General features: G+C 34.7%; 2 protein-coding genes across 3 annotated transcripts in view; both read right to left on the bottom strand.

The window, feature by feature from the left end:
* The window catches only part of LOC108906992 (farnesol dehydrogenase), a 42,318-nt gene that overhangs the window by 14,019 nt on the left and 12,897 nt on the right, over nucleotides 1–15,402 (bottom strand). The window contains exons 1-3 of one of the 2 annotated variants that reach the window (XM_023454621.1): nucleotides 10,434–10,616; nucleotides 8,537–9,001; nucleotides 4,315–4,473 (exon numbers count right to left, since the gene is read on the bottom strand). In XM_023454621.1, coding sequence (XP_023310389.1) covers nucleotides 4,315–4,473; nucleotides 8,537–9,001; nucleotides 10,434–10,541 — 732 coding nt within the window. In that variant the 5' untranslated portion in view covers nucleotides 10,542–10,616. Of the gene's footprint in view, nucleotides 1–4,314; nucleotides 4,474–8,536; nucleotides 9,002–10,433; nucleotides 10,617–10,821; nucleotides 11,287–15,402 lie in introns of those variants that run through there. The other variant, XM_023454620.1, reaches the window with a different exon arrangement.
* On the bottom strand, nucleotides 13,123–14,271 carry LOC108907006 (platelet glycoprotein V-like). The gene has a single exon (XM_018710473.2). The coding sequence runs from the start codon at nucleotides 14,249–14,251 to the stop codon at nucleotides 13,199–13,201; it is 1,053 nt and encodes a 350-aa protein (XP_018565989.1). The 5' UTR covers nucleotides 14,252–14,271; the 3' UTR covers nucleotides 13,123–13,198.

Raw genomic sequence — 15,402 nt, 5'->3', positions numbered from 1 at the left:
AAAAATATACAGGGTGTTACATTTGAAATAACAGAGCTGATGATGACTTCCGGTATATCCGGAAGTGCGAGGAAGTTGACACTATTTTCATTGAATAGATCTTTTTGATAGACCCTTCTATACAAATTTACAGATTTCAATTTTGCCTACTTTTTGAGATAATGGGCCCTCTTCGTGATACACCCTGTATATACTTTACAGGGTGTCCAAAAATGAGTATCTGAGTTATAGCGTGGGCCTTTATACTCAAACGACTGTATACGTCTGTAGGTAATACGTAATTATGAAAATTAATAGTGAGCTTAGATCTTAGTTTTTCCCTTTATTTTTTAACTAAAAGGAAAAAAAAAGTTCTAAATTTTGCTATTTGTGCAATTTTTTATTTTGTCTAAGAGGCAGAACATACTTATTGAATAAAAAAAACATGGTTTATGTTACTGATTATAATAAAAATATAATTATAATTATATAATTTTTACATCTACATAAATTCAACAGCAATTTGAAAATATAATTTATACTGTTTTCGGTTGAATGTTGAAATTAAATTTTGCGTATTACATCAAGTTGGCTACAATTTTGACACTTATTTCTGGAACACACTGTTTGGCGGGTAAAAGAAATATATCATTTTTAAAAATAATGTTATCCTAAAAACCAAGATATTTGTTGTTCCTTTTTATGTGTCAAATAAATAATTAAAATTTTGGCACTTATTTCTGGAACACACTGTTTTGCTGTTCATTATTACATCTGTTTTTTAAAGCTGGAAAACAGCGGGGTATTTCTAGAATGCTTCAGATACTGGTCTGATGATAAGTTCTTGAATCTGAAAAATATTAACAGATTAATGTCACAGAACGTGTTGCACGAATATATGCAAATGTCATTTAGTGATCGATACAACAGTGTATTAAGTATTAAGGTCAGTAAGTTTTCTTTATTGGTTGAGGAGAGTTTGGAGAACTAGACGAAGTCGAGATCACCAAAATGTCCGAAACCAATAAGACCGCACTGTTTATGACGATATTTGGACGCTGAAATATTTAATAAATTTAATTGAAACTAAACAACTAATATTTTAAAAATGCATAGAACAAACAAGTCGTACATGAAAAATGTTTTCGCTTTGGTTGCTTGACACCCATTATTTATTGGCAAGTGATATCTGCTATGATTAGAAATTTCTCCAATGTAATATTCTTGTCACAGCTTAAGCTTCTTGTAAGTTATGATTCAAGTAAGTGACGATTCAGACTTAAAAATGCTTGGCAAGTAGGATGTTCAGCCATGATTCCCGAGAAGTCCAAAGAGAGATATGAGAAAATTTTCAAGCTATTTGCAACTTGGTTTAACGAGAAAAATTTTGTATCACAGAAAAGCTAATGCTAGCCTGTTTTCTTTCAAGAAATGAATTCTCTATGTTCAAAGATGTATAAATATAAATGGATAATGTTGATAATCCAGGCATATAGAATATCAGTTTAAACTTGGAAATGGATATTACCATGAGTTACTTTAATTGCCCAAATGTCATTGTTACCATGGTAACGAGTTATAATTGGAATTTTAAACTTCTTTCTTTGAAGGCGAATAACTCCACAATGAAGCCCCATAGGAAAAAAATATGAAGTACTACAACTATTTTGTGCTCCCCTGTACACTCCTTCATTTTTGACATGACCTTTCCGGACACCCTGTATATCACAAACGTTTACATATCAAGGAAACGAGAAAGTAAATTATTTGAAATTTTATAAAAAAATATCTAGCACTACGACCAAAACGGGCAAAGTCAGCTTGCGTATTCTTGGTAATGCCAGACGGGAAGGTCACGAACCAGGTGGTGGGTAGAAATATCTTAGGAAATTGGCCCACTAAAATTGCACAGTGCTTAATATTGCCGGATCTCTTAACTTAAACCGAACATGCATTCCGAAGGAGTTCTGTCACTATTCTGGCAAACCAAGGAATAGATATTTTAGGCCTTAAAAGGCACGGTGGGTGGCGTTCGTCCTCTGTAACTGNCATACCACACATAAACATGACACTACCCCCGGGGTTTACACAGACGAGCCGGCGAAGCAAGAAGAGCGCCAGAAGAAAGGGCCCTAGCCGGCGGGGCCCAGCCAGGACAAAAGGAGGTCCCACAAAGCGCCTACACCGGCCGCATTTGCGGTCGGGGTAGACGACGGATGGGGCCCACCTACGAAGGCTGTCCAGGCCTACACGAGATGAGGCAGGATAAAGAGGGATAATCCCCCTCGATCCCAAATCATTGAGGCCAATTTCTAGCCATAGAATAATAGCGCGGTTGCTTGACACCCAATATTTATTGGCTAGTGATATCTGCTATGAATAGAAATTTCTCCAATGTAATATTTTTGTTACAGCTTAAACTTCTTGTAAGTTATGATTCATGAAAGTGACGATTCAGACTTAAAAATGCTTGGCAAGTAGGCTGTTCATCCATGATTCCCGAGAAGTCCAAATAGAGATATGAGAAAATTTTCAAGCTATTGGCAACTTGGTATAACGAGAAAAATTTTGTATCACAGAAAAGGTAATGCTAGCCTGTTTTCTTTCAAGAAATGAATTCTCTATGTTCAAAGATGTATAAATATAAATGGATAATGTTGATAATCCAGGCATATAGAATNATGAGAAAATTTTCAAGCTATTGGCAACTTGGTATAACGAGAAAAATTTTGTATCACAGAAAAGGTAATGCTAGCCTGTTTTCTTTCAAGAAATGAATTCTCTATGTTCAAAGATGTATAAATATAAATGGATAATGTTGATAATCCAGGCATATAGAATATTGGTTTAAACTTGGAAAAGGACATTACCATGAGTTACTTTAATTGCCCAAATATCATTGTTACCATGGTAACGAGTTATAATTGGAATTTTTAAACTTCTTTCTTTGAAGGCGAATAACTCCACAATGAAGCCCCATAGGAAAAAAAATATGAAGTACTACAACTATTTTGAGCTCCCCTGTACACTCCTTCATTTTTGACATGACCTTTCCGGACACCCTGTATATCACAAACGTTTACAATAACATATCAAGGAAACGAGAAAGTAAATTATTTGAAATTTTATAAAAAAATATCTAGCACTACGACCAAAACGGGCAAAGTCAGCTTGCGTATTCTTGGTAATGCCAGACGGGAAGGTCACGAACCAGGTGGTGGGTAGAAATATCTTAGGAAATTGGCCCACTAAAATTGCACAGTGCTTAATATTGCCGGATCTCTTAACTTAAACCGAACATGCATTCCGAAGGAGTTCTGTCACTATTCTGGCAAACCAAGGAATAGATATTTTAGGCCTTAAAAGGCACGGTGGGTGGCGTTCGTCCTCTGTAACTGAAGGATATATCGAAGACTCTGGGGAAAATAAAAATCGATTTTCAAACAAGATTTTACAAATTTTTGAATTCAATACATTCCTCAACAAAACATTCGTCCAAATCGATTAAATATTCAGCTTGCAAATTATTTGAATCGCTTCGTATGTCGTTGTCATTCATAATCTTAAGTTTACGTACGTATTTAAAAACTCGAACTTTTTTTTTAATTCTACGTAAGCCATCAATCGTTTCTTTAATTCCCTATCAATAAATAGCAAGGAAAACATTGATTTTCATATCACTTTTGCTGTCGAAGTTGTTTTGGTTCCGTCAAATTGAAGCTTTCTCTTCTGTATCCTTTTTCATCTTTATTATATTCCATAATTTTGGATAGCTGTTTGCCCCTTTCTTCTTATTTATCAAACTGGTCTCTCTTAAAGTAGTCAATCAGTGATTCAAAAATTGCAATCGTTGATAAATCAATATTAACGGTTTGTAAAGTCTTACTGGCTTTAACATATTTTTCTAAAACATCTGACCGAAACAATTTTCAAATTAAGCATAACTTACAGAATGAAACGGTAGTCTTTTATCTTTAGAATGGTATCTTTTCTCTGTCTCCAATTCTAACAGAAATATTCTTAACTTACGAAAACTTATGAATTTTATGTAGGTAAATCTTTATAATTAATTCGTTACATTATAACAAATTCACTTTTTAGTGTTTTCTAAAACTTGTCTCGTGGGTAGGCTATATCTTCTCATAAAATATTTTAAATATACCAACTTTAGACAAATCTGATATCTAAGTTCAAAGTAATAAATTTTAAATAAGTTGCATTACAAATAACAGTTTGTTCCGCAAAAATCTAGCATAGATTTCTATTAATTAACGTTTATTAGTTATTTGGAGGTTAATCACAGGCGTAGAAAAACTGACACCTAAAAAAAATTACCTGCACATGGGGAGGTGTAGAAAGAACATAGACAACGCTCTCGGCTATGTCTTCGGCATCCAGTATTCGTTTTTCCTCTTTTATTATTTTGTACACTGGATTTTCTGTAAATTTGGAAACTTCTAGTATTTCAGTGTCGACTAGTCCAGGGCTAAGACTCTAAAAAATAACAAATTTTTGAGATAATGGTAATAAGATTCATTTTTTAATTTGTGCATTTGGAACGAATTATAGGCATTTTTTAAAACTAAGGGAAATATGGCCAATAAAATATGCCATGATAAAAATGTGTACATAGTGACTAAGACTAAGTAAAATAATTTATTTCTGAAACCTCCTATTGGCCAAGAAAATGCTGGTTGGTATATTTCTAGGAACTATACAGGGTGTCTCACCGGGAACTGCGTCGATCGATATCTAGGAAAGTACTGTTTCGAAAAATTTGAAAATTTGGCAACATGGCAATGTCCCTGGGGCGAACACAACTAAAATATCTAGAACTCTCCAGCACTTCCGGTTATACCGGAAGTCGACACCAACTTCGTTATTTTAAATGGGACACCCTATATATTATTGCATTTTCGGATTCTACGTGTAATTTGGGGGTCACTCTTTTAAATATTCCCTATACCTAGGAGTTATAGAATTTGATATATTAATATTTGAAGAAAAAAATTGACAGATGCAAGGGTCCGCGGAGATGTTAGTAACTCTTTTCAGGAGCGTGATATCAAGTGGATTTTTGGTACCTGCAAAGGGCATAAGTAACGCTAAATTATGGCATACCAACAAATTAAAACATTAAATACTAGGTGTTTCATTTTTGCTGTTATATTTTGATAACTTCAAACAGCTATAACTTTGTTAACTTAGTTAGGGTTGCCGTTACTACTTTTAGAGACATTTGCAATTTTCTATTTTTTGGACAGTTTTTCTCGTATCAGACTTGTTGTTAAATTGGCCATGACCAGAAATACTCCAAAAACGATTGAAATAAAATATAATAACTCTGCTACATTTTTCCATAAATTTTTATTACCTGAGAAGTCGGCATGTAGAAATTTCAAAGAATGGTGCCAGAACAAAAATACTGGTGTTTCTGAAATGTCACTGCTAGCATATTTCATGGAGGAGTCAAGAACTTTAAAGTCATGGGCCAATTTGTGGAGTGAATACTCAATGATTAAGTCAACTATTTTCATAGAGGAGAACGTGGATATATCAAAATCCTCCAAGCTGAGGGCATTTTTGAAACGTAAGAATGACGGCTATACACCTAAAAAGTCAATGTTTTTACAGAAAACAAGTCAACGATTTTCTCGTTCAGGCACCCTATAACACATATTTGCTAAGGAAGGCAGTGACGGTCTTAGGAATTGCAGGAGCATGCCGTTCTAATGAGTTATGCAAACTTACTTTGGACGTCAGTTTCAAAATTTTCGATAAAATTATTGTAGTTACAATACCAAATCCTAAAAATGGTATGTCACGTACGTTTACAATTACTTCTCGTCTGGGTTCTGTTTCTCACCCAGAAATTATCAAGAAATATATCAATATATCATTGGAAATTAAAACTGAAATTTCACTCTTTTCATTCTATGATTCATTATAAGATTGCATAGATTTTGAAACTAGAACATCCTGAAACATATACAGGCCATTCATTCCGAAGAACATCGGCAACGATACTGGCAAATAACAGGAGTTGATGTATTAAGGATCAAGAAACATATGGTGGGTGGAAATCAGTCACAATTGCAGAAAGTTATGTTGCTGACAGTTTATGTAACAAAAATTAAATAGCCAACAGGATTCTTTACAATTACACTTCAACTCCAGGTTCTAGTTGTACGTCGCATCATGCTGTTTTAATGGATCAGTCAGATAATATTGAGCCTCCTGTGACTGAAATGGAGCGGTCAAATCATTTTGAGAAAAATGTGACAATTAGTAAACGCGAGGGGAATAATTATCCAGATTTTATAAATGTTACTAAATGTAATGGCTATACTATTACTATAAATATTCATTCTTAATAATTAATAAAATGTAATGTTCATCAAATATTTCTATTTATTTGTTCATAAAATATGCTCGAAATCGCTTTTTTCCCTAGGGAGGCAAGTTACCTCACTTACCTCCCGTTGTCCAAAACAACTTCCACATCTACGGTAAAATTGACTTACCTCCTTATAAAAAATGTATTAATAGTCAATTTACTATAGTGGGAGCCGGTAAAAAAATTTTTACAATCACATTTAAAAAAATATGTCGATGATGTCATCACTCATGTACAGTCGGCGCCACCCAAATGTGAACGGCAATATTGTATCGTGTAATTTAAACTTTAAATCATAGTCGTCGTAAAATTCAATGATTGTCAAATATAAATGTCAGAGCAAACGTAGTGAACCTAAACAAGTAACGTGAAATATACCGGGGCATTTAACTAAGGCGCAAAGAGCAAGGGCTATAGCTAAATTAGAAGAAAATTGGTCTTTGAGTAAAGTGGCTGCTGACTTAAATGTCAGTAAGAGCTGTATATTTTATATTAAAAAACCCTGTCAAGAAGAACAAAGAATACAAAGACCTATCAGGCAAGGTGTCGGGAAGGTTTCCAATGACGCGGAAGATAACGCTTTAGTCGAATTTATCCATCAGAATCCTTTCGAAACCGCTGTGAAAGCGCGAGAAGAAACATTATTTCCAGGATCTCTCAGAACAGCACAAAGACGTCTAAAACTATCTGGTCTAAAAAATTGCGCTGATGCTCACAAAGTATTAATAACCGCTGAGCATAAACAAAGAAGAGTCCAGTTTTCAAATGAACTGCTACATCAAGGAAATGAATTCTGGAACAACGTAGTGTTCTCCGATGAAAAGACATTCCAATCTTCTAATAGTGGAAGAATACGTGTTTATCGGCCTAGGAATTCAAGATTCGAGGAGAATTATACACTGCATACTACCAATAGTGGACGCTTTTCTGTTAATGTTTTGGCGTGGATAAGCGTTCATGGTCCTGGAGTGTGCTGGCAAATTGATGGGAGATTAACAGTCAAGAATTACATAAATATTTTAGAGAATGTGATGTTACCATCAGTGACACAACTTTTTCCTGATAATTTTGTATTTCAACATGTAAGAAATGATACAAATATTAAAATAATTACTTCTTCATTACAGGATAATTCTCCAATTCACACAGCGCGAGTAGTAAGGGAGTGGACGAATTCAACAACATCAATACTTTGCCTTGGCCAGCAAAAAGTCCGGACTTAAACCCTATTGAGACTGTGTGGGGCTTCTTAGTTAGGAAAATATATCAAAGAGACTTTAGGCCGGCAAACCGCAATCAACTCTGGCAAGCTATTCAAGATGCTTGGGAAGAGCTCATTCATTCATATGATGTGAGAGCGTTGATTTTGTCTATGCCTACAAGATTGCAAAGTGTTGTGGCAATGAATGGCTCTGCAATAAAATAATATTTAATTCTAATGCCAATTTTGCAACAGCAGTTTTTGCGAGAGTTAAACGTTTCTCTGTTGATCTGCAGTCGTCACTTTGCTCAAATTTTCTTCTATAGCCATAGATTTGTTGTTAATTTTGAAATAAGGTTTTTTACTTTTTATTTACTGTTTTTTTTTAATAATTGTTATGCTTTAAAATATATCTACTAATAGTAATAGTAAGTTGAAAAACTTAATTTGTGTTGTCTTATTTCACTAACGTCAATCCAAAATTGATAAAATTATTATTAACTTTCTTCCACTAATATGTAAGTAAGTAAGATTTATTTCGTTAATCTCCTTTATATTATATGTGTTGTCTTTTTAATTATTAAGTACTATAAGAGTCACTGAAAATATAATTCTATCAATACCCTCTCTGTGTTACGCCAGTAAAAAAGTCTGATCTACTACGATAAAATCCAGATTAAATTTCCATAACAACCAAAATCCGTTCACATTTGGATGGCGCCAATTGTACAGCGTGACGAAAAAAAAAATTGTGTGTCAGTATAAAGAAAATAACTTCCCATTAAAAAAAAATATATTTTACAGGGTGTTCAAAAATGGGTAACCCAGTTATCGTTCGGGGCCTTTATAATCAAATGGACGAGCTTCTATGTTCACACACTGAAAGAAAACCTGAAATATCAGACAAGCACCCACACACACACACACACACTAAAATCTCTTAGTGTTCTTATTCTTACCGTGATTTTTATTTTCAACTTTTCGCGGCCCAGCTCCATTCTAAGTATTTCGGCCAAAGCAGTCACTGCGTACTTCGTCGAAGGGTATATGCCCGCTCCTGGAAAATTCAAGACCTGATGGCCCAGGATGCTGTTGACGTGTATTATGTGACCGTCCACGCCGTTGGCTTTCATGTCCCTGATGGCTTCCTTTGTAGCAATGCAGAGTCCGAAAACATTTACACCGAAAACTTTTTTCCATAATTCGGTATCCCCGTCTATAGCATTGGTGTTTGGAAGGCCGACACCGGCGTTGTTGATGAGAATATGGATGGGTCCCAGGTTTTCTTTTATCCATTTAAAGGCCTTTAGGATCTCCTCCTCGTTGGAGACGTCGGTCTTGATGGGGGAGAGTTTGCCTTTTTCGCCGGACAGTTTTTTGGCCAGCTCAGCTAGTCGGTCTTCTCTCCTGGCGAGAGCTGCAACCTGGTATGAAAACTAACATCAGAAAAGAGTAGGGAGATAACGCAGTAAACACAGATATGTGTTATAGTTAGCAATTCGCGTCACGTTAGAAAACCGTTCTTCTGTGGTTAAAAAAAATAACAGTCTAAAAATAGTTATTTGTTTAACTAGTCAGCAAAGTATAGTTCTTCCGATCTCAATTTAAGAACCAAGAGGGATGTCTTTTGTACAAATTGATAAGCAGTAAATCTACTTTACTACCACGTCAAACACTTTGTTTGTGGTTGCTATGACGCGAGCGTTATTAAGTACTTAGGTAAATAATAATCGCCATATTGTTACTGCGTATTTAAATTAATAAAAATAACTATTTATCATTTGAGATGGAAGAATTCACATTAACTCCACCTGAAATTATTGGATCAGCAAAGCAAATAGAGTGTAATTTATTACCAGAAAAATCGAAGAAGATATACATCGTGTCCACCTAGTGCGCGTAAGTCCAATATAACTTAATTTTTTTTTCTACACAGTTTCCCGAGCTTCACAAAATGGAAATATATTTGCGTATACAGGGTGTTCAGTTTTTCCTGGGCAGGTACCAACTTAATTTTTTTAAATGGAAACCTATATTTTTTATGGCATTATCGAATTCTACGTGAAAAATTAACGGAAATTTGTGTTATGATCCCTATTAAAATATTGATAGTTTTCGAGATAATCGATTTTTCATTTTTTTTCTTATGTTTCGTCACTTCTAATAGTTGACATAATCATGATTGTATAACAGCTAGAAATTATTTTTTTTCAGGAACTGTAGAGTGAAGATGGCTCTTTCAAAAAACGTATCAAAAGTTGACCTGCGGTATACAAGGGACAAAAAAATTCGTGTCAAACCTGATAATTTAAAATTTGAAAAATCTCGACTTTTTCAAATAGAACACCCTGTATTTTATGATTTCATTAGATGCATTTCTGTAGACCCTACAATTTTTTAATAGCTTTCCCTATACCTAAGTTGCGTAGTTTTTGCAAAAACCCATTTTTATGTAAAATACCGGATTTGCGCCCGTTCCTTTGTCGGGAAAAATATTGTAAGGGTATTATTTTTTCTTTTTTTTTGCCTTAGTGTAGGTAAATTAAAAAAGTATGAGCGCGGATTTATTTTTTAACAAATTTATTTTTGACTATAATTTTGAATGCTGACAGTGCGAAGATAAATACACGCATCATCATAAAACACTTTTGAGGGTTCTTAACCAGTACTAATAAAAATTTAAAGAAATAAGAAACAACAATTTAACCTTTGACAAACACAAGTGACGTAACAATTGATATTTCCTAAATTATAATCGTCCTTTTTCGAAAAAACATTTGCTCATTTTAAATACAATTGTTGCTTTCTGTACTATATCTAGAAATGCGTAGATAAGATAGAAAAATACCATCTTACCTGAAGACCCTCTTTCACCAATCTTTCAGCGATAGCAGCCCCTATGCCGGAGCTAGCTCCGGTGACTACGGCTACTTTGCCGACCCATCGTTCCATAGATAGCACCATAATGTCGCGTTATGCTATGAAGGTAGGAGAAAGAACACTAACAAGCAAATGAATTCACATGTCGCTTACGTTTTGATATCTTTAAAGTTAGACACTGAGATAACGTAAAATTTGAAGCAATAAAGATTAATTTCTAGGTAAGACAAATAAAACGATACAATTAAACTGTTAACATTGGCTGCTTGATAAATTTTTATGGAGTACCTAAATTGTTTACAAGTANAGCAAGCACACACACACACACACACACACTAAAATCTCTTAGTGTTCTTATTCTTACCGTGATTTTTATTTTCAACTTTTCGCGGCCCAGCTCCATTCTAAGTATTTCGGCCAAAGCAGTCACTGCGTACTTCGTCGAAGGGTATATGCCCGCTCCTGGAAAATTCAAGACCTGATGGCCCAGGATGCTGTTGACGTGTATTATGTGACCGTCCACGCCGTTGGCTTTCATGTCCCTGATGGCTTCCTTTGTAGCAATGCAGAGTCCGAAAACATTTACACCGAAAACTTTTTTCCATAATTCGGTATCCCCGTCTATAGCATTGGTGTTTGGAAGGCCGACACCGGCGTTGTTGATGAGAATATGGATGGGTCCCAGGTTTTCTTTTATCCATTTAAAGGCCTTTAGGATCTCCTCCTCGTTGGAGACGTCGGTCTTGATGGGGGAGAGTTTGCCTTTTTCGCCGGACAGTTTTTTGGCCAGCTCAGCTAGTCGGTCTTCTCTCCTGGCGAGAGCTGCAACCTGGTATGAAAACTAACATCAGAAAAGAGTAGGGAGATAACGCAGTAAACACAGATATGTGTTATAGTTAGCAATTCGCGTCACGTTAGAAAACCGTTCTTCTGTGGTTAAAAAAAATAACAGTCTAAAAATAGTTATTTGTTTAACTAGTCAGCAAAGTATAGTTCTTCCGATCTCAATTTAAGAACCAAGAGGGATGTCTTTTGTACAAATTGATAAGCAGTAAATCTACTTTACTACCACGTCAAACACTTTGTTTGTGGTTGCTATGACGCGAGCGTTATTAAGTACTTAGGTAAATAATAATCGCCATATTGTTACTGCGTATTTAAATTAATAAAAATAACTATTTATCATTTGAGATGGAAGAATTCACATTAACTCCACCTGAAATTATTGGATCAGCAAAGCAAATAGAGTGTAATTTATTACCAGAAAAATCGAAGAAGATATACATCGTGTCCACCTAGTGCGCGTAAGTCCAATATAACTTAATTTTTTTTTCTACACAGTTTCCCGAGCTTCACAAAATGGAAATATATTTGCGTATACAGGGTGTTCAGTTTTTCCTGGGCAGGTACCAACTTAATTTTTTTTAAATGGAAACCTATATTTTTTATGGCATTATCGAATTCTACGTGAAAAATTAACGGAAATTTGTGTTATGATCCCTATTAAAATATTGATAGTTTTCGAGATAATCGACTTTTCATTTTTTTTCTTATGTTTCGTCACTTCTAATAGTTGACATAATCATGATTGTATAACAGCTAGAAATTATTTTTTTTCAGGAACTGTAGAGTGAAGATGGCTCTTTCAAAAAACGTATCAAAAGTTGACCTGCGGTATACAAGGGACAAAAAAATTCGTGTCAAACCTGATAATTTAAAATTTGAAAAATCTCGACTTTTTCAAATAGAACACCTTGTGTTTTATGATTTCATAGATGCATTTCTGCAGACCCTACAATTTTTTAATAGCTTTCCCTATACCTAAGTTGCGTAGTTATTGCAAAAACCCATTTTTATGTAAAATACCGGATTTGCGCCCGTTCCTTTGTCGGGAAAAATATTGTAAGGGTATTTATTTTTATTAAATTTATTAGTTGTCTAGCTACACTATTTAAAATAAAAATTAATAACTGAAAAATTTAGATATTTGAGTTTAATAAATAAGTCTTTATGGAAAGTTACCATTTATTTGTAAATAAAATCAAAAAACCATAAAATTGCTACAAGTGATTTTTGCTAGCAGCACGTATTTACAAAGCGAATAATCCAAATTTACAAAGATTCCCGCTGTTTTGAAAATGAGAAGGAAAGGTTTGATTGAACAGCAAATGCGAATTATAAGNCATATATTGTTGTTAACTATCAAAGCCTGTAAAATTTCATAAAAATATTCAGAGCGGTTTCCGCAATATTTATAAATTTGCATTTTTTTATTAAAACTTTAACACCCTGCAGATCGGAAACTATGCGCTTTCGGAATATGGTATATTCAGGAAATATATCACACGCCACTTGTACTATAACCTCCTGTAGGCAATGCATCGATTTACCAAACACCCTGTATATACATATATCATTTATTTTCGTGTAAAGTATCCAATTTGAAATGGTCAAAAATTACAAATAGTTGTCAATTTCATTGTTATGCAAACCTGCCTCTTTGAGATGGGTCTGACTTCAAACAACGAGTCAAGTTTCACAATATTTTATTCCACATCTTCGTATATTTAGTCTTACATTCAAAACGTCTGGTAGATATTCCTTTATTTAGATAAAATTAAAAAAATTTAAAGTTTGGTAAAGTATATAAATAACACACTCTGAAAATATTTTACAATAAAACAACGTCAATTTTATTAATAGCAGTTATTTAATGGTGCAAAAAATACATTTTTTACAATTCATTCAACACAAGTAGGTTTTGCTTCCTGCTCCTGGAAACCTTGAGTCAGGTTCTCCTCAACCCATTTTAGTGTCAAATCCAAAGACCTACACTCCCATGGATTGTCAGCCAAACCCACCTTCCTCAAATTCGGGAGCTCGGACAAGAAACTTGTTGGCAAAGACGTCAGCTCGTTGTAATTTAGGTAAAGTTCCCACAAGGCTGTCAATCCGTCGCCTGAGAGAATATTTTTGTCCAATTTTTTAATTTTATTGTTGCTCAAATTCAGTATCTTCAAATTTGGCAAATTGAACGTTCCCGGTTCGATATGAGTGATCTGGTTGGAGCTCACGACCAACTTAGTAAGGTCTGTTAGTCCCTCAAACGTAGAACGGCGCAGCGATGCCAGGTTATTGTTGTGGAGGTGCAAGATTTGCAATTTGGGGATGCCCTGGAATATTTTTCTCGCATCGAAGCTGGTCAGGGCGTTGTTTTCAAGCTTCAGAGTGTACAAATTAGGAATGCCCGCTAAAGCACCGTCTTCTATAGACGATATCTTATTGTAGAACAAATCCAGCTGCATCACGTCTACATCGTTAAACACACCTCTCCTAATTTTCTTCAAATTAGTGTTCGCTATACGTAAAAGACTCATTTTAGAGTTCTTGAAGGCGCCAGGTTTGATGTCGGTTATTTGGTCGCCTTGTAATACCAGCGACATTAATTCCAAATCGCTGAAAGTGCCGGGATTTATTACAGGAACCGCGATATCTTTTAGAATTAACACGTTCACTCCTGCTAAGCCCTTAAACGAGTCGGGTTCCATTGAACCTATAGTACTTTCTATTTCCAATGTTATCACGTTCGATTTGGCAGAAATCTTTTTCAAATGTTGAAGGCTGTCGGTACGGATAGTTACAGACAACTGCTCCTCTTCCGGTAAGCTACTCAAATCGAAACTTGAGCACACGTAATGGTTGCCCCAATCATTCAAACATGTCTCCGCCTTCTCCGCACACTCGCAAGCACTTGCTATTAAAAGAAAAGCGATTAAACTTGTTACCAAAGCCATGATTATTATGACAACTGATCTGATTTTGGTTTGGTTGATCCTGATATATATATACATGGCAATCTGTGACGTCAATAGATATTCTCAATATCAATAAAATTGCAAATATGACAAGTACCTACTCTTGAACCTAACAGGAAACGAATAAGTGTACCCAGTGACGTAGGTGGAGCTATCAGAATGATTTGACGATAATTTGGAATAATTTCAACTTATATGTACATAAAGGCAATAAATAATATTTAAAAAATTGATTCGATTACATTTTTATTTAGCATGTTTCATTGGATATCTTACGTTAGGATTTGATTCATAGAATCGACAAACTCGGAGAAGATTTTTTAAGAGTAAGTAACGTTTTCCTCGGGAATCATCTCCGGGATACATACAGGGTGTCCGGTAAGTACCTCCTAATCTCTCGGGAATGTATAGGGGAGGTCAAAATAAAACTAGTCGTTTCCTATAATTTTTTTTCCTAATGTGCACCATAACGGAGTTATGGGGGGTCAAAGGGGTACCTAGAAATTAACGTTTAGGGTTATAACTGTGAAACCACCCTGTATATTTTAATAAAATTTAATAAATTTAGCATCAAATCTACGATTTGATGCTAAAATAAACTTTTTGCTATTATCAGGTGTCCAGAAACGGACTGGCCCTATCACAATTTTTCTCAAAATTTTGACAGAAGTAATTTTATCAAACTGAAAATATTATTATTAGATACTCTGAAGGTTTTTCTTTAAAAATGGTACTCTTTATTTATTTCGAAAAAATGAACGGTTTGCGAGATAAATCGGTTTTGAAAAAAATTGGTAACAAATACAACAATTAAAATTTATTTTTTTTACATATTATTTCATGCATTTAATTTCTTTAACTTTATCAAGTCCAGAAATCTTTGAACGGGTTGGCTATACTTTATGAGCAAGTAGTGACCAATTAAAAATAACATTTGAAAAATAACTTACTTACAAGACATGCAACAAAGAACATTCAACAATGAACAAAGGTACCTAAATGTTACTTCGGTAGATGTTCAAAATGAGCACCCCGTACTTCAATGCACTTTCTAATCCTACGAATGTTTTCCCGGTGCACTTGAAATAATATTCCGTGATTATTGCGGAGATGGTCACAGTTCTGTGTTA

This window comes from Anoplophora glabripennis, unplaced genomic scaffold (genome assembly GCF_000390285.2).
Source record: "Anoplophora glabripennis isolate ALB-LARVAE unplaced genomic scaffold, Agla_2.0 scaffold317, whole genome shotgun sequence".
Classification (NCBI taxonomy): Eukaryota; Metazoa; Arthropoda; class Insecta; order Coleoptera; family Cerambycidae; genus Anoplophora; species Anoplophora glabripennis.
This window is presented reverse-complemented; position numbering and strand designations above follow the sequence as displayed.